The sequence below is a fragment of the Vipera berus genome (genome assembly GCF_964194415.1).
Source record: "Vipera berus genome assembly, chromosome: 6".
NCBI classification, from domain to species: Eukaryota; Metazoa; Chordata; class Lepidosauria; order Squamata; family Viperidae; genus Vipera; species Vipera berus.
In genome coordinates this window covers 8,252,146-8,271,126 of record NC_138208.1, presented here as the reverse complement: position 1 = coordinate 8,271,126, position 18,981 = coordinate 8,252,146, and the positions used below count along the sequence as shown (strand labels likewise).

At 43.5% G+C, this 18,981-nt stretch overlaps 1 protein-coding gene across 1 annotated transcript in view; it reads left to right on the top strand.

Moving 5' to 3' along the window:
• The window catches only part of STK38L (serine/threonine kinase 38 like), a 50,542-nt gene that overhangs the window by 10,428 nt on the left and 21,133 nt on the right, over window positions 1–18,981 (top strand). Inside the window, exons 2-4 of the mRNA XM_081330844.1 lie at window positions 11,148–11,287; window positions 16,439–16,490; window positions 18,000–18,122. Coding sequence (XP_081186970.1) covers window positions 11,154–11,287; window positions 16,439–16,490; window positions 18,000–18,122 — 309 coding nt within the window. The 5' untranslated portion in view covers window positions 11,148–11,153. The remainder of the gene's footprint in view (window positions 1–11,147; window positions 11,288–16,438; window positions 16,491–17,999; window positions 18,123–18,981) is intronic.

Here is an 18,981-nt window from a genome sequence, read left to right as displayed (position 1 = left end):
CAAATTTGGATTCTGAAGTCTGAATATTAATCTTCTGAGAAGCAGGAGGATGCGGTTAAAAAAAGAAAAATCAGCTTTCCCCTTTCCCCCTTAAATCACAATGACGTTTGAAAGAGTTGTGTGCAGCTAGTCTTACAACGGCTCATTTAGTGACTTAAAAGTTAACAGCAACACTGGAAAAAGTGAGTTAGGGCTATTTTTCACACTTAATGACCGTTGCAGCCTCCCCGTGGTCACGTGATCAAAATTCGGATGCTTGGCAACTGGGTCATATTTATGACGGATGAAGTGTCCCGGGGTCACGTGATCCCTTTTTGCGACCTTCATACAAGCAAAGTCAATGGGGAAGCCAGATTCACTTAACAGCCGTGTTGTTAATGTGGCAACCGCAGTGGTTCACTTAATAACTGCGGCAAGAAAGGTTTTAAAATGGGGCAAAACTCACTTAACAAATTGTCTTTCTTAGCAACATAAATTTTTGGCTCTGTTTTGGTCGTAATTTGAGGACTCCCTGTATTGTTTTAAGAAGTAAGGAGGGTATAAGCAGCAAAGGACTTTAAAAGGCAATATATTTTTAAGGATCTTAGCTCCCTGAAAACAATTTGGAGTGTAAAGGGAAAATCGTTGGAAACAGGAGTTGCCGTAAAAAGAAACTGGAGGTTTATGATCTCTTTTAAGGCCTGGGACAATTATAATTAATAGCAGAAATAAACCGCCAAGTTGTTTGAAAGCGTCTAAGGAATATATATCTGAGATTAGAATTATGGCTGGTTGACAGCTGTTGTAGCTTTTTTGGGTGATATACCTGTAAAATAAATATCCATGGGCACAAACACACTGGATTTAAATCTACCAAGAATACCACAATTGCAATTTTACTGGGTGTTTTTGTTTTTCTTTTGGTCTGCTTGAGTAGAAGATCTTCAAAAAAATAGCCAGGACTTCATTGAGTTATTTGACCTTCTGCAAACTGAGAAGAACAGGCAGTCCTTGAATTACGACATTCATTTAGTGACCATTCAAAATTATAACGATGCTGAAAAAAACGTGACTTTGATTGTTGCAACATCCCCATGGTCACGTGCCCAAAATTTGGGCACTTGGCAACCAGCGTGTGCTTAACAACTGTTGTAGCATCCCAGGATCATGTGATTGTAATTTGTGATCTTCCCAGATAGGTTTCAAGAAGCCCAGTCAGTGGGGAAGCTGGATTTATTGAACTATTTATTGATTCCCATAACAACTATAGTGATCAGGCACAATCTGATATAATGCTGTTTAGATACATTTATGCATATTAATAAGAACAATATACTTTTCCACATCTTTTTTTTAACCTTGTTCATCAAGAAGCTTTTTTGTGTGTGAGATCTTCTGCTTCCTCCCTATAACCCAGACCAAGGACATCATCGTTAATATCCAAATTATCTAGATCCACTTCTAGATCTTCAGTGCCAGATACAGCTTTATTCCCCTTAGTTTCTTTTAGTTCTCTGGAGTCATCTCAAAGTGACCCCCCCTAAAGGCTAAAAAAAAATGAAACCATAAGCTTTCAGATGATACCGTACATGTGTGTGGTCTACAAAAATCTACGCCAAATGGTACTCGTTAGTGTAAGATGTTGCAAGGCACCCTTTGGTTTTGCTGCGGTTCCCAAGGGTGCTTTTGCAAAAGGCAATTGGGCTTTCTTGTTGTTTTTTTTCCTTTGAAGATTAATAATGATGATGATGATGATGATGATGATGATGATGATGATGATGGAAGGGACCTTGGAGTTCATCTAGTCCAACCCCCTGCTCAGGCAGGAAACCCTACACCATTTCAGACAAATGGCTGGCCAGTCTCTTCTTAAAAACTTTCAGTGTTGGAGCATTCACCACTTCTGGAGGCAGGTTGTTCCACTGGTTAATTGTTCTAACTGTTTCTCTTCTCCTCCAAGAAGCTTCTTCAGTTCTGAAGGAATGGCGGAGAATGGAAGGACTGATATTCTTTATAGTCACCTGGTTGTTAGTGCTCTCTCTGAGTGCTAAGCTTTCTTGGATGAGAAGGAAAACGTCTTCAAGAAAAAAACCCAAGAGAATCCAGTTGCCTTTTGAGAAAACCATGCCTTTGATATATAACCATGACCTGGATGATTGAGAATCTCCATAGGCCTTTTGCTGCCATATAGATCAGGGCTTTTCAACTTTTTCACCCATTGTGCCACTTTTAGGATATGGCAACATCCGAGGACCACCAGTCGCCTAGCAAGGTGTCAAAAACTTGAGGACCAAAACAAGGAAAAAAGGGATGAAGGTAGTTCTCGACTTACAACAGTTCGCTTAGTGACTGGTTGAAGTTACAATGGCACTGAAAAAAGTGCCCCCCAAGCCACAGCCGAGCAAGACACCTGCCTGCCTGCCCGCCGGTGCTCTTCCTCCTGTCCGAGGTTTTTTGTTGTTGTGAGCCTTTCCTGTTGAGGATTGGCAGTGGGGGTGGGGTGGGGGGTGTTTGGTTTTTATTCCTCCCGTCTGCTGGGTGGTTGCAGCAGGTTTTGGTCACTTCACATGACCCTGGGACACTGTGACCGTCATAAATATGAATCAGTTGCCAAGCATCTGAATGTAAGTCACAAGACCCTGGAGATGCCGCAACATTCCAGCTGATTGCTGCTTCTTCTGGGCTCAGCAGAAGCGCCAGGATCAGCGCTGAGCTCCAGCTGGATCCTGGCGCTGATCCTGGCGCTTCCGCTGAGCCCTGACAGCCCTGCAGCTCCAGCCGTCTCTCGCTCAGGCTTGTGCGGTGCTGTTCAGCTCGTTCCCCTCCCCCGCTATCACTTTTGTAGGATGGTCGCGTACCACCTGCCAGGTGCCAATGTACCACAGGTGGTACCCGTACCACTGGTTGAAAAGCCCTGATCTAGATCACTGCTGCTCACCCGGAATTCTGCAGCCCTGCTAACCTTTTTTTTCCCCCCTTGTGGTCTTCTCTGACATAATCCGCAGTTCTTTGGAGCAGGAACTAAGTTACTATTTTCAGGCATTTTTTTCCCCCTGAACTTCATCGATAACTCATTTCACCTAAACAGTTTGCACGATTTTAGTCAGCTCATAGCATAACTAAGAGTGGTTAGTCTCACCCCTTTTTTCCCATCATAACATCCTACTGTGGATTATAACCTTACTTGTTATTTGTGCGCGGCAATAGTTGAAAGGAACATTAAAAAAGCTGTTTTGGAAAATATTTTGGAAATCCTTGGATCAAAATCTTAGAGGGGCCCTTGGTGCTCTCTGAGCCTGGTGGTTTTCTTGCAGACGTTTCATTGTCCAAACTAGATAACATCATCAGTGCTAAAAGGAAGTGGAGTCTTCTCTTATTTTTATATATTAGTGGCTTGCCCAGTCGGCGTAAGAGCAAACCCCACTCCCTTCTAGCACTGACGATGTTACCTAGTTGGGTAATGAAACGTCTGCAAGAAAACAACCAAGCTCAGTGAGCACAACCCTGACCAGAGAATAGGAGTTGGATAACTGGCTTGTTTAGGCAGCTGTATTTTTCAGTCCAGCAGCTTGGATAATTTATAACCGTGTTGTTCCTCACTGAACATGGGGCATCCTTGCTGAGGCTGATGGGAGCTGTTTGGTTCTGATAGACGAGGACTCAGAGTGGTTTTACAATGAACGAGTTTATTGAATACACATAAGTCAACTGTCAACTGTCAAATGTTGCAAGCTTTTATAGTGGAACTGTTTGAACTGTAACCAATCAATAGAGTCTATTTTCCCGCTTCTTGTTTGTTGTAACCAATGAATGCACCAGAATCTCCCGCTCTAAACCCGGCTATATTGCAATCTGCTATTTCCCTTGTTTGCAACTATTTACAGACACAACAGGAGCTGTGATTCAAAATACCTGGGGGAGATTTGAAATATGAAGTCCTTAGTGTTAATAATAATAATAATAAGTTGGAAGGGACCTTGGAGGTCATCTAGTCCAACCCCCTGCTAAGTTCTTGGAGAGCACCAAGGATTCCACATCTCAACCCCGAGCTACAAATATATTCTCTTCTCTCCGATTTGATAGAAGCTCTCATAAGACATTTATTGCACACACCAGCGTTGTAACACTGAATATGACCCATCTTTCTAGTTGTGGGGATTGCTTCAGGTTTTTCTAGGTAATTTTACTTTCATTTGTTATGTATCCTTTCCCTGCCTTTGTATCAAATTAGGTCACTCACACAGCCATTGAACGTGTACATTTGTGTATTTACTGTAAATGTACAAATATGTTCGTATATTTATAGTATAGGCACCAGGAGGATCTATATAGAATAAAGTATATGAGATTCACTTTTGGTTTTTAAACTCATCAGCTGAAGCGGCAGAAAACCGAAGTCTTCCATTTATTTATCTCTTGCTTTTAGTCTCCCTCTAAGTCTGCAGTGAAATTTCAAATAAAATGGTCATTGTTCCGTTCTGACGCTCTTCTAATACTCCACTCAGGATTGGATCATTACGGGAAAGGTTATTTTAAGAGACTTTGCTTTCTGGCTAAAGGCTGGGAAAGTAATCTGGCCAAAACATTACGTAGGAGTTGTCTGCACTAAATTAATTCCTTATTTGGCTTAGTAGCTGATGAAACGTCTGTCTGGAGCAACTCACATTACTCTAAAGTTTGGGCGCAGCTTCCTTTCATTGAGATTGTCAGCAGAGAACTTCACCAATGGGATGAAGTCACTCAAAGTCATACCTCTTTCGTGTGATTCATTGTTTTGGCTCAATCATTGTAGCTGCCTGTGTGGTTTCCATTCATGGCTCGTATTCTGCATTGCCCCAAGAAGGAAAAGATTGATGTGTTTCTGAAGATCACTTTCGTTTGTGGAAGATTTCTCTGGCTTTGAGATGGACAACCATCTTTGACATTAATTGTCCAGGGAGGTCCATATAAAAAGGAAAAACAGGAATTCCGTTTTTCAGATGCATGAAACCCCACCCTGTTGAAGGAAAAAAATCTTCATCGGGGTCCAGCCCAAGCCAGGAATAAACAAACATGGAGACTGCTTTAGAAAGAAGGTTGTAGTTTATTGAAGAGGAGAGCCAGATAGAATGATGGCTCTGGAAAAAAAAAAAAGAGAGAGAGAGAGCGAGAGCGCACATGTAGTAGGGAGTGGGTTTTTATACCTTCTTGGGCTTTTGTGTGGAGTTCTTTCTGTGTCGTGAACTTTAACCTGAGTCTGAGTATGCCTTTCTTGTATTCTGATGGTGGTGGATTAATCCGGGGCTTTTCAATCAGTGGTACGGGTACCACCTGTGGTACATTGGCACCAAGCAGGTGGTACGCGGCCATCCTAGAAAAGTGGTAGCGGGGGAGGGGAATGAGCTGAACCGGTGGCAGCACCAGACAAGCCTGAGCGAGAGACGGCTGGAGCTGCAGGGCTGTCAGGGCTCAGTGGAAGTGCCAGGATCAGCGCCAGGATCCAGCTGGAGCTTGGCGCTGATCCTGGCGCTTCTGCTGAGCCCAGAAGAAGCATCGATCAGCTGGAATGTTGCAGCATCTCCAGGGTCTTGTGATTTACATTCAGATGCTTGGCAAGTGATTCATATTTATGACGGCCACATTGTCCCAGGGTCATGTGAAGTGACCAAAACCTACTGCAACCACCCAGCAGAGGGGAAAAAAAATAAAAACCAAACACCACCCCCCACCTCTGCTGCCAATCCTCAACAGGAAATGCTTACAACAATGAAAACCTCGGACAGGAGGAAGAGCGCTGCCGGGCGGGCAGACAGGTGTCTTGCTCAGCCGTGGCTTGGGGGACACTTTTTTCAGTGTCATTGTAACTTCGAACAGTCACAAACTGAACTGTTGTAAGTTGAGGACTAGCTGTACTTCATCACTTTTTTCCTTTTTTTTTTTTTGGTCCTCAAGTTTTTGACACCTTGCTAGGCGACTGTTGGTACTCGGATGTTGCCATATCCTAAAAGTGGTACAAAATGGGTGAAAAGGTTGAAAAGCACTGCATTAATCCTATTATGTCCTGTCTTAGAGTTTGGGTGGGGTATGTAGATTTTAAGGGTCTTTGTCTTCCTAATCTCTTCAGCTTCCAACTGGAGAGCTCCAACCTTCCTGAATGGATTGTTACATCTGCATTTCTAAAAGCTGGTTTCTGCCGAGTTGTCTGGCTGGGAGGATGTGTGGAGAAGTTTCTGCCTTTTTTAAAAATCTTCTCCATTATTCCTTTGGGGAAATATATTCTGCCTTTTTCATATTCCCCAAAATATTTCTTTCTCTGGATTATTCCCACAACCCCCAAATAACATTTTTACTGCAACAACTCTGAAGATTTGGTTACACAGCTGAATATCCTCAAATTATTATCTCTGTCCATGCTCAGGTCACATACAGGCAGCCCTCAACTCCTGACCACAATTGAGCCCCACATTTCTGCCACTAAGCAAGAGTTATGGAGTTTTGCCCCCTTTTACGACTGTTCTTGCCACAGCTGGGAAGTGAATCACCGCAGTTGTTAAATTAGGAACCCGGTTGTGACGTGAATCTGGCTTCCCCGTTTCATTTGGCTTATCCAAAGGTTGCAAAAGGGGATCATTGCAAGTATACGGGCAGTTGCCAAGCCTCTGAATTTTGATCATGTGACCCTGCGGGGATGCTGCAAAGGCGGCGACTGAAACACGGTCCTCAGTCCCTTTTTTTCAGCGGCTGTCGTAACTTTGAAGGGTCACTAAACCAACGGTGGTAAGTTGAGGACTTACCTGTGTTCTGGTTTAACGTCTTCTCGATTTGACATCCTGGTGCGTTAGGAAGAGCTGGCAGCCGACTGTGTTATGTGCGCCTCTCGGGGAATTTGGATAGCGACCTTTAGAAAACAGACAGCAGATGGAAAACGCAAACAGTAAGCTGTGTTGTGTCTTTCCGTTAGCAAGCACAACCTGTGCATTTGGAACAGATGCAGTGGCAAATGGCTGCTCTGAGAAGGTAGAATCCTGGCGAAAGTTTGGGATTGGCAGCCTTTCCCTAGCAGTTGCAAAGTTCCAACGTTGGCAAACTCAGCCACTTAGCTTATTGGCGACACCCACCGTGACGAACGGCGCAGGCAGCCCTCGGCTTACGACCAGAACAGAGCCCCCAAATTTACGCTGCTAAGCGAGACATTTATTAAGCGGGTTTTGTCCCGTTTTACGCCCTTCCTTTCCTCCCAGGGTTGTTAAGCGAACCCTTGCGCTCATTAAATGAGTAACCCGGTTGCGAAGTGAATCTGGCTTCCCCCATTGACTTTGCTGGTCAGAAGGTCACAAAAGGGGGATCACGTGACCTCGGGACCCGTCATAAATGTGAATCAGTTGCCAAGCCTCTGAATTTTGATCATCTGACCGTGGGTGATGCTGCAGTGGTCGTAAGTGTGAAAAACGGTCATACGTCACTTTTTTTTTTCATTTGGTGTGGTAACTTTGAACGGTCGCTAAATGAACTGTTGTAAGTTGTGGGTTACCTGCACTTTGTAATGGAATTAACCAGTGGAACAACCTGCCTCCAGAAGCTGTGAATGCTCCAACACTGGAAGTTTTTAAGAAGAGACTGGACAGCCATTTGTCTAAAATGGTAGGGTTTCTGGCCTGAGCAGGGGGTTGGACTAGATGACCTCCAAGGTCCCTTGCAACATTATTGTTGTTGTTGTTGTTGTTGTTATTGTTTTTATTATTATTATTACAATTTTTTGGTCACCCCTGTTTTTGGCATTGAGTTAGTGTCTCGTGTTCAGAGGTACCCAACCTTTTGTGAACCAGGGACTGGCTCCATGGAGAGAGGTTTTTCTGCAGACCGGAGGGTGCGTGGTTTTGTGTGTTGCCTGCATCTTCTGCATGGGACTTTGCTTGTTGTGTGGCCTGGTTGCTGGCATGCCACAGCCCGGTACTGGTCACAGACCAGGGGCTGAGGACCCCTGCTCCAGTGTACAAAACGTAATATTAGCAAAACCAGAGAACTGTAGAAGGTAGCCATAAGCTGGGAGGCATCTTCAGATGTTTTGATGTATCATTCCACAATCTGTTGGCTTTGGTCTTGATGATCTCTGGTCCAAAACCTCTGGAGAACATGTCTGTGGAGATTCTCAGTTATCCAGGTCATGGTTGTCCCGAAGGTGCTGTCTGCAAGGAGTACAAATCCTCCCATTTCCCACCATCCCGTCAGAGCTGAAGAAGCTTCTTGGATGAGAAGTGAAACATCTTCAAAGAAAAAAAATGAGAAAGTCCAGTTGCCTCTTGAAAAAAGCACATTTGGGACTCTGGAGAACATCAACGTTTAGGTCTTTTATTCACCTGTGGAAAACCGAACATTAAACAAGTAAACAGGATTCTCCATCATCTTCTAATAAAATTAGTTCAGGAGCGAGATTGCGTTGTTACCCCTTTTTTAACTTTACAGATGGTCCTTGACTTCCAACAGTTCATTTAGTGACCATTCAAAGTTACGGCACTGGAAAAAGTGAGCGATGACTGTTTTTCACACTTAGGACCATTGCTGCATTCCCATGGTCAGGGGGAGGCAACCTTGGCTCTTTTATGACACGTGGACTTCAACTCCCAGAATTCCTGAGCCAGCATGGCTTAGCTTGTGAAATCTCTCCCTTTCCCCTCAGCGTGGCTGACTCAGGAATTCTGGGAGTTGAAGTCCACAAGTCATAAAGCGGCCTAGGCCTAGGCCAGGGATAGGCAACCTGGGCTCTTTTATGACTCGTGGATTTCAACTCCCAGAATTCCTAAGCCAGCATGGCTCAGCTTGGAAACCTCTCCCTTTTCCCTCAGCGTGGCTGGCTGAGGAATTCTGGGAGTTGAAGTCCATAAGTCATAAAATGGCCAACTTGGAAGACCCCTGCTTTTAAACAAACCAGTCACCTCTGACACAAACACAAATGTTTGCTTCCTTCCTTCCTTCCTTCCTTCCTTCCTTCCTTCCTTCCTTCCTTCCTTCCTTCCTTCCTTCCTTCCTTCCTTCCTTCCTTCCTTCCTTCCTTCCTTGATGCGCAGTTCTTAGAAGGCAGCATTGCAGGCTAACTCTGCTCACTGCCAGCAGTTCGATCCTGACTGGCTGAAAGTTGACTCAGCTTTCCCTCCTTCCGAGGTCGGTAAAATGAGGACCCAGATGGCAATATGCTGACTTTGTAAACCGCTTAGAGGGGGCTGTAAAGCACTGTGAAGTGGTACGTAAGTCTAAGTGCTGTTGCTCTTGCTATGTCTTAGCCACACTCAAGAGGTGGTGGTTTTATGTCCTGTTGTAAGGAAAGAGCTGTCCCATTCTTGTTTATTGCCCAGATAGAGGGAACAGATCTGGCCTTATGCTAGACAAATTGGCTTTCTCCGTGAGTCATCTTGGGTAGCATCATAATTTTGATTAGCCTTTTGTTCCTCTTCCTAAGACGAAAATCACAATTTATATTGCTCACACTCCACAGGCAGGAGAACTGGGGTCCAGGGGACGTGACTAAAGGACACGTTTTCAGAGCCCTAAATTGCTTTTCTCCAGGGCACGCTTATCTCCTTATATCACCTTTCCCCCCCCCCCCTCTCTTATGAATTAAGATCTGTGTCATGTTTTTGCGGGTGCTTCCTTTTCTCTGGCAATAAAAACAGGGCCCGCTTTTGTGAAATTCAGTCCCTTGCAGGCAGCAATGAAAGCGTCCCTGAATTCATTCGAGGTTATGTTTCCCATTCCTCTCCGATCACATTGGGAAGAATTTTCAACGTCAGCTTTATCAATAGTCCCTTCTTTGCAGACTGGACGCTTGGGTGGTGATGGTGGGATTCCCTAAGCCAACTACGACTGACCGAGAGAATAGAGGATTTGTTGTCCTCCACTTGTGACTTTTCCAAAACAACTTTCTCATGTGGGCCAACTGTTTGGATCATGTGTTTGGTGCTCCGTGGGGCTGTTAATCTGTTTGTGTGCCGTGACTTCCCAGCTGCAGCTACACGGCTGGTGTTTTAACTACAAGGCCATTATATTCAGGCTGCTCTTATTTTGGGGCGGGCGGGCGCTGAATGTTCCCTTCTGTTTCTGTTTCAAGATTTATTTTTTTAAAAAAATTAAAATAAAATAGCAAGCAACTCGGAGATCTATTTGGCGGCTAGCAGCAAGTCAAAACCAGCTGCAAGAGGCGGGCTGATTGATGGAAGGGAGGGAGCGAGGTTTACAAGTAGTCCTTGACTTACAACAGTTCACTTACTGACCGTTCAAAGGTACAGCGGCACTGAAAAAAGTGACTTAACGACCATTTTTCACACTTAACGACCGTTGCAGCATCCCCCAGGGTCTCGCGATTTACGTTCGGATGATTGACAACTGACTCGCATTGATGACGGTCACAGTGTCCCGAGGATCCCCTTTTGCGAGCTTCTGACAAGCCAAGTCCATGGAGTCACCGGATTCACTTAACAACCGTGTTAGTGACTGAACGACTGCAGTTGTTAAATTTTTATTCCGTTGACCTTTCTCGCCACCGTTGTTAAGTGAATTGCCGAACTTGCTAAATTTGTAACCCGGTTGCTGAGTGAATCTGCCCCCCCCCCCCGTTTATTTTGCTCGTTCAGCAGGTTGCAAAAGTTGATCACGTGATCCGCAGGACAATGCAACGGTCGTAAATACGAGTTGGTTGCCAAGTGTCTGAATTTTGATCACGTGGCCGTGGGGAGGCTGCATCGGTCGCAAGTGCGAAAAATGGTCGTAAGTCACTTTTTCAGTGCCGCTGAAACTTCAAACGGTCGCTAAACAAACTCTTGAAAGTCGAGGACTAGCTCTAAATATCTGGCAATCGTCCGATGACGTTTTGGCATTATTCTGCAGGACTCCCAAGGCTGCTGCAGTCTGGAGTCAAGGCTGAAAATATTAACACAAATTGCTTCACACACACACACACACACACACACACACACACATCACACACACACACACACAGCATTGCTTCCTGCATGATTCAAGCTGGGCTTATTCATTTCAGATGGTCAGAGGTGTGTGAGTGAGAGAACGTGTCACCTTGCCAAACGACATTGGGAGGAACTCTGCATTCCCACCCTGGATTTGGGAGGAGGAGAAGACAAGGAACAATTTTTATTCCGTTGAGTAATTATTATTTTATGGGCCCTGTTTCGTTGCAGGTTACTATGGCAATGACTGCAGGGACTGCAACGCCTTTTCCTATGAGCAACCACACCCGTGAGCGAGTCACGGTGGCCAAGCTTACGCTGGAGAACTTTTATAGCAACCTCATCTTGCAGCATGAAGAAAGAGAAACCAGGTATTTAGAGGACCCATCCTGCTTTAATATCAAATCTTTGGTGAGGTGCAGACATGGGGTTCTCTGGTTGGGGTCACACTTTGGTTGGGGACAAGAACGGACTGGCGGGAACCAAAATAATGAGTTGTGGGCCCCTTGGTGCTCTCTGAACTTAACCATGGCCTTCAAGAGAACTTCCTTCCAAGTTAAGAGTGGAGTCCAAGGAAGCCTTTGGCCGCCTCCATCTATGTGGGCATCTCCAGGCCAATCCATTATGATAGAGGAGACTATTTGTAGCTCAGGTTTAACTGCGAAGTCCTTGGTGCTCCCAGAGCTAGGCTTATTTTCTCGCAGATGTTTCATGACCCAACTGGCTAACATCATCCATGCTAGGAGACAGTGGGGTTTGTGGAATGGAGGAGGAGGGGAAGGAGAAAAGGAGGAAGAGGAAGAGGACTGTGGGGTCCTTGGTGTTCTCGGGTTGTTTCCTTGCAGACGCTTCATGACCCAACTAGGTAACATCATCAACATTAGAAGGGAGAGGAGGACTGTTAATAGAGGAGAATATTTCTAGCTCATAGCTTACATGAGGACTCCTTGGTGCTCTCTGAGCTTGGTGGCTTTCTTGCAGACGTTTCATTACCCAACTAGGTAACATCATCAGTGCTAGAAGGGAGAAGGGCTTGCAGAGAGGAGGAGGAGGAGGAGAACTATTACAATTTTCTCTTCCATCATAATTGATTTGCCTGCAGATGTCCACATAGATGGAGGCAGCCTAAGGTTTCCTTGGACTCCACCCTTACTTGGAAGGACATTCTCTTGAAGGCCATGGTTGCCCACTGCCCATGCGACTCGAGAACAATCATTTATTTATTTATACCCCAGTTTTTTTTCCTCCTGGTGGATAATAACGCAGAATACTCAACTTCACTGTGTGAAAAGTTGGAACCCCCAAAATAAGCTGAACAAGTAGGCAGCATCTAAAATGTAGCACCCTGACTAGTATATTGCTAAGACGTTCAAGAAGAGCTTGGTGGACACAGGTTCTTCTGAGGAGACCTCAGCCACAGAAAGCTACTAAGTGACTTTGGGCCATTCTTTCTTATTTCATTTGCCTCAGGGCTTGTTGTAGGGAGAAATGTTAAAAGGAAGTACTGGAAGAAGGATGGCATATACATCTAAGGTAGGGGTAGGCAACCTTGGCCCTTTTATGACTCGTGGACTTCAATTCCCAGAATTCCTGAGCGAGCCATTGCTGTGGGAAAAGGAAGAGGTTTACAAGCTGAGCCATGCTGGCTCAGGAATTCTGGGAGTTGAAGTCCACGAGTCATAAAAGAGCCACATTTGCCTACCCCTGATCTAAGGAATAAATAAACTGGGTTAGACCTGGTTAATGCTTGGATAAGAGACCACCAGGAAACTGGGGGGGGGGGAGGGGGTAGAGGAAATCTCCAAAGATGGAGCATTTTCATATTGTTGCCAAGAAAACTGCAGATTGACCTGGATTTCATTTAGTGACTCTTCAAAGTTACATTGGTACTAAAAAAAAAAGTGACTTAGGACTATTTTTTTCATACTTACGACTCTCCTCATGGTCACGTGATCAAATTTCAGACGCTTGGCAACTGTTTCATATTTATGACGGCTGCAATGTCCCGTGATCATGTGATCCCCTTTTGCGACCTTCTGACAATACCTGTGCTGCTAGCCTAATCACTGTAGCAAGAAAGGTCATAAAATGGGGGCAGAAGTCACTTGCCAACTGTCTTGCTTAGGAACAGAAATTTTAGGCTCCGTTGTGGCCATATGTCAAGGACTACCCCTATTGGAATGGGTCTGCGGAGCTACGAGGAGGCAAGTTCAAGTCCAAAGAGACTTTACTGGAGCAGCAAATAGAGAAATGTCCTCACAGTTTGTTTTTCATTGTGGAGAATCGTGTACAATGTTAATTTTCTTTTAATGCTTACTTAACCAGAAGACCAAAGCAAGCTTTGTTCTTGGGCACAACCGTTGTTACTCTTCAAACACTTCTGTTGACAAAGCGTACCTCACACACCTTGTTTGCCAGCTGCAAACCTTATCTGGGTGGAGATGATTTGGCCACGATTGCCTAACCTTTGGCTATCTCCAGTTGAGACTTTCACAATGCCTTTTGTGTGAAAAGTTGGCTTCAAAATTCGATTAGAAGCTGCGGCAGATCCAGCATAATCTGTGATCACATCCAGTCAAGTTGCATTATCAAGACCCCTGAGGCTCAGCTGATGTCTTCTTGATGGACATCTCAGTGGTTCTTCTTCCCCTAAATTTATTTTTTAAAACTTATGATTTTTCAAGTGATGGAAACTTTTTTGTCCGAGATGCAATTATCTACAGTATGTTGGACGCCATAACATTTTTTTTTCATTGTTGCCCCTTTTTTTCTATAGGTAAGTCCTCGGCTTACAACCATTTGCCTGAAATGGTATAGGGTTTCCTGCCTGAGCAGGGGGTTGGACTAGATGACCTCCAAGGTCCCTTCCAACTTTATATTATTATTATTATTATTATTATTATTATTATTATTATTATTATTATTATTATTATTATTATTATTAGTGACCGTTTCAAGTTACAATAGCACTGAAAAAAACGACTTAGGACTGTTTTTTCACATTTACAACCGTTGCAGCATCCCCACGGTCACGTGATCAAAATTCGGATGCTTGTCAGCTGACTCATATTTATAACGGTTGCAGGGTCCCGGAATCATGTGATCTCATTTTTGCCACCTTCTGACAAGCAAATTCAAAGGGGAGGCCAAATCCACTTAACAAACTGTGTTATTAATTTAATCACTGCAGTGATCCACTTAACATCCTCGGCAAGAGGGGTTGTAAACCGAGGCAATGCTCACTTAACAAATGTCTCACATAGCAACAGAAATTTCGGGGCTCAGTTATCACCGTATGTTGAGGACTAGCTGCATTTGTAAACTGTCTAGGATCTTGGATTGCAAGTTATAGAAATAAATATTTCATAGAAAAAAATAGCTTTAAAACATATCTGGTTATAGCAATTGGTTTATTTATCCCTTAAATAGCGTGTCCCCTTTTTCATCGCTGAATGGCAGAGAAATTAACTAGATGAAAATGTTTTGCAAATATATTGGAAATAAATTTGGGAGAAAACTGCCGTAAGACATAAAAGATACCTTACTTATTATTATTTTTTCTGATACCTTGATTTTTTTTTTCTGGTCTCGTATCAAGCTAAATTAAATGCTTGGTATGATAGATCCACTTAACTGCAGGTGTTCCTCAACTTATGACCACTCTTGAGTCCAAAAAATATGTTGCTGAGTGAGACATCGGTTAAGTGAGTTTGGCCCCATTTTACAACTTCTCTTGCCCCGTCTGTCAAGTGAATCGCGTGGAGTTGTAAATTAATAACACATCAGTTAAGTGAACTTGGCTTCCCCCTTGACTTTCCTGGTCGGAAGGTTTCCAAAAGGGGACACTGCAACCGTCATAAATGTGAGTCAGCTGCCAAGCATCTGAATATAAATCATGTGATCATGGGGACGCTGCAATGGTCGTAAGCGTGAAAAATGGTCCTAAGTCACTTTTTTCAGCGCCGTTGTAACTTCGAACGGTTACTAAACGAACTATGGAGACATACCTCCATAATGTACAGATCGGTGCTTCTCAACTATGGCAACTTTAAGACGTGTGGACTTCAACATCCAGATGTCAGCGCTGCTAAGATTGGATGTTTTTGCTCTGACAACAGATGGAGAGGCAACCATTCTCTTCTTATGTTTTACTCTTAGAGTTAGAGTTAGAGTTAGATGATGCTGGGGGGAGGAATGTGCACGAGAGTTTAGCTAGACATAACAATACTGAACCTAGTGTGAGAACCAAGGTTATTGAAATAAGAGATGATAAAGAATTGGGCTGGAGAACTGGAGGGGAAGCCTGCATTTCAAACTAATTGGAGAATGTGATTCATGACTGTTAATGGGGGGAGGGAATTGTGCTTTGATACTATGTGCTCAGGGGAGGGGAACTCAAGCTAGTTTTTGGCTTTGACTGTGTTAGTGCCGATGCTATGCTACTCAAATAAAGATTCATTAACGGAAACAATGCCTCGAAGTTCTTTGAAGAGTTTCATCTATTGGAACCATGACACCAGAATTCTGGGTGTTGAAGTCCACATGTCTTAAAGTTGCCAAGCTGGGAAACTTCAGTACAGACTATGATGCCTGGGTTCAGACGTTCCACTAAGCCACAATACAGCTTGCTTGGCTTCAGATGCAGCCATTTGCGTTCCTTCAATTCATCATGGCCACGTGGACCGTGACTTCACGTGATGCTTGAATCCTGCAAGGTCTCTCTTTCCCATTTTCTTGGTTTTGGTTTAGCATCCCGGAAGTGGAGGGAGAAATTTGGCCAGGTTGTAGTTATAAATAAATAAATCCCTCTCCCCCCCTCCCCCCCACCCCGTCTCAAGTACAAATAAAGAGATCTGGATGAGAACTTGAATAATGCAACAGAAGTAGAATTTTGGAATGAGAAAGACTCTCTCTTTCCTTAAGTGCTGATCTCCATAACTATTAACTTGGCTTGTGTTGTGTAACTCAAACCTTGGACCCAGCTTTCCGTCTTTGAAGTGAAATGACCGTTATTTTTTTCCAATTCTACAACAGATTAGAGTATTCTTTATTGGCCAAGTCTGATTGGACACTCAAGGAATTTGTCTCCCATGCAGAAGCTTTCAGTATTCATACAAGCAACAAAGTGATAAATCATAAGATAACAATCATGTGTCGTAAGATACAAGCAACAAGCTGAAAGTCATAAGATACCAATTGTTGTTAGCTGCGAAGTCGTGTCCGACCCATCGTGAATCCATGGACAACGTGCCTCCATGGATACCAATAAGATACCAACAGGAGTCGGCAATAGGAAAGATGAGAAGGATAATAGTAGTACTGTCCTACTACATGCTTAGATATCCTTAGGCATAAGACAGTACTGTGGCAATTACATGTTTAACAGGGTGATGGCAGGGGGGAAAAACTGTCTTTGTGTCTAGTTGTTTTGGCATGCAAAAAACAATGGCTTGCAAAAAAATGTGGGTTGTTTCATAATATGTGATGTTTTTTTTCCCCCTGTGTGTGTACCTCCAACTTAGGCAGAAGAAACTAGAAGTAGCCATGGAGAAAGAAGGCTTAGCAGATGAAGAGGTAATTCAGACACTCACGAAGCTGGACGTTTTTATACTTTTGCTTGTTTGGGATTGGTACAGTACTTAGTGATTTCATAAGTTGCAGGCAAATTTGTGTGTGCTTTTGTTTTAATAATATCAGCCAGAAAAAGTCATCAGAAGCAGTAAATGGGAGAAAGGGCAAGCAAAAAATAACACACACAAAAAAACCCCAGAATGTTTTCAGATATACACACACGATTTCTATTAAAGGAACTGCACTGTGATAAATATTTTGTAGGTAAATAAATAAAATAGTGATAAGGGCCCCCCTGTTAGAACATTTATGTCAGGTAGACGTTAACATTTACAAGATAATAACTTCCTCATATTCCATATACACAGATAGTCCTCAACTTACGATGATTGGGACCAGTGATCACAAGTCAAGGACTACCTGTATTTTCCAGAAAAAATTAAAAAATTAAAATATTAACAGTCCTTCTGTCAGGAAAACACAAGCTATAAACCGTGATTATGGTAGTCAAACCAAGTTAGATTCTCCTTTTGTACAATTCAGAGTTTACCCATTTGTGGAACTTTTACAGACGCATCGCTTTCTACTACGGCCATATATCACAGAATGAATTATTGATGTACTCTATATATTAATGTTTAATAGGATATATATATATATATATATATATATATATATATATATATATATATATATATATATATATATATATATATATATATATATATATATATATATATATATATATATATATATATTAAAGGTAAAGGTTCCCCTGCACATGCGTGCTAGTCATTTCCAACTCTAGGGGCCGGTGCTCATCTCCGTTTCAAAGCTGAAGAGCTTTGAAGAGCTTGTCCGAGGACGTCTCCGTGGTCATGTGGCCAGCATGACTAGACGCCAAAGGCGCACGGAACGCTGTTACCTTCCCACCATAGCGGTCCCTATTTTTCTACTTGCATTTTTACGTGCTTTCGAACTGCTAGGTTGGCAGAAGCTGGGACGAGTAACAGGCGCTCACTCTGCTACGCGGCACTCGGGATTCGACCCGCCAAACTGCCGACCTTCTGATCGACAAGCTCAGCGTCCTAACCCACTGAGCCACCACGTCCCTCATATATATATATGTGTGTGTGTGTGTGTGTGTGTGTGTATATGTATGTGTGTGTATGTGTGTGTGTGCGTATGTATACACACACACACACATATATATTTCTTCCAAATTATATGTAGTTATTAATTATTGCTGTTATGCGATGCTATCACATTTCTTCCTAAATTGCGATGTTAGGACTTGCTGGATTGCGCGTGACATTATTTCTTCTTTATAGCAATGTAAAATGAGGCTTGTTTTGTTCAAGGCGCGGGGACAAGAGAGAGCTGTCTCTTTGCCCTGGCGTATGTAAAAGGCAGAAGCCTTGTGTTGAATTCAATTAGCCTATCGTGCCACCTGGTGGTTTAAAAATGATTTCAAAGCACGGCAGTCTTTAACGTTGCTCTGGTTGCCCTCAGAAAAAGCTTCGGAGATCCCAGCATGCCCGCAAAGAAACTGAGTTTTTGAGGCTGAAGAGGACAAGGCTAGGCCTAGATGACTTCGAATCTCTGAAGGTGATTGGAAGAGGCGCTTTTGGCGAGGTTAGTGATAACAGACGTCGGGCTTCATAAGAATTATTTTCCGGGATATCTTCGTGACAACTTGGCAGGATCACGGAATCAACTCCGTGAAGCTTTTGAAGGAATAACAGAATAACAAAGTAAAGAGCTGGGATCAGCGGTGGGATTCAGCCACTTTGCACCACTTCGGCAGAACCGGTAGCTAATTTTTTTTGTTGCCCAGGCCCAGAATGGACTTCTGGAAACGGCATCCACACAGAGAACCGGTTGTTCACATATTTGAATCCCACCACTGTCTTGGAGGTCTTCCAGTCCAACCCCCTGCTCAGGCAGGAAACCCTATATACCATTTCAGGCAAATGGCTGTCCAGTCTCTTCTTAAAAACCTCCAGTGTTGAAGCATTCACAACTTCTAGAGGCAGGTTGTTCGACTGATTAATTGTTCTCACTGTCAGGAAGTTTCTCCTTAGTTCTAGCTTGGTTCTCTCCTTGATGAGTTTCCATCCGTTGCTTCTTGTCCTGCCTTCAGGTGCCTTGGAGAATAGCTTGACTCCCTCTTCTTTGGGGCAGCCCCTCAAATACTGGAAGCCTGCTCGCATATCACCCCTACTCCTTCTTTTCACTAGACTAGACGTACCTAATTCTTCAACCGTTCTTCAAGGAGAACAAAACCATCAGGATGAATAGAAGATCTTTTATTTTTTTATGGCTTTTCCTTCAGATGTCAAAGAGCGGTAGTTAATTAGTTAATTAATATTAGTTAATTCCCATTGTTCTTCATTTCTTAAGAAGAGACTGGATAGCCACTTGTCTGAAATGGTACAGGGTCTCCTGCCTTAGCAGGAGGTTAGACTAGAAGACCTCTAAGGTCCCTTCCGCT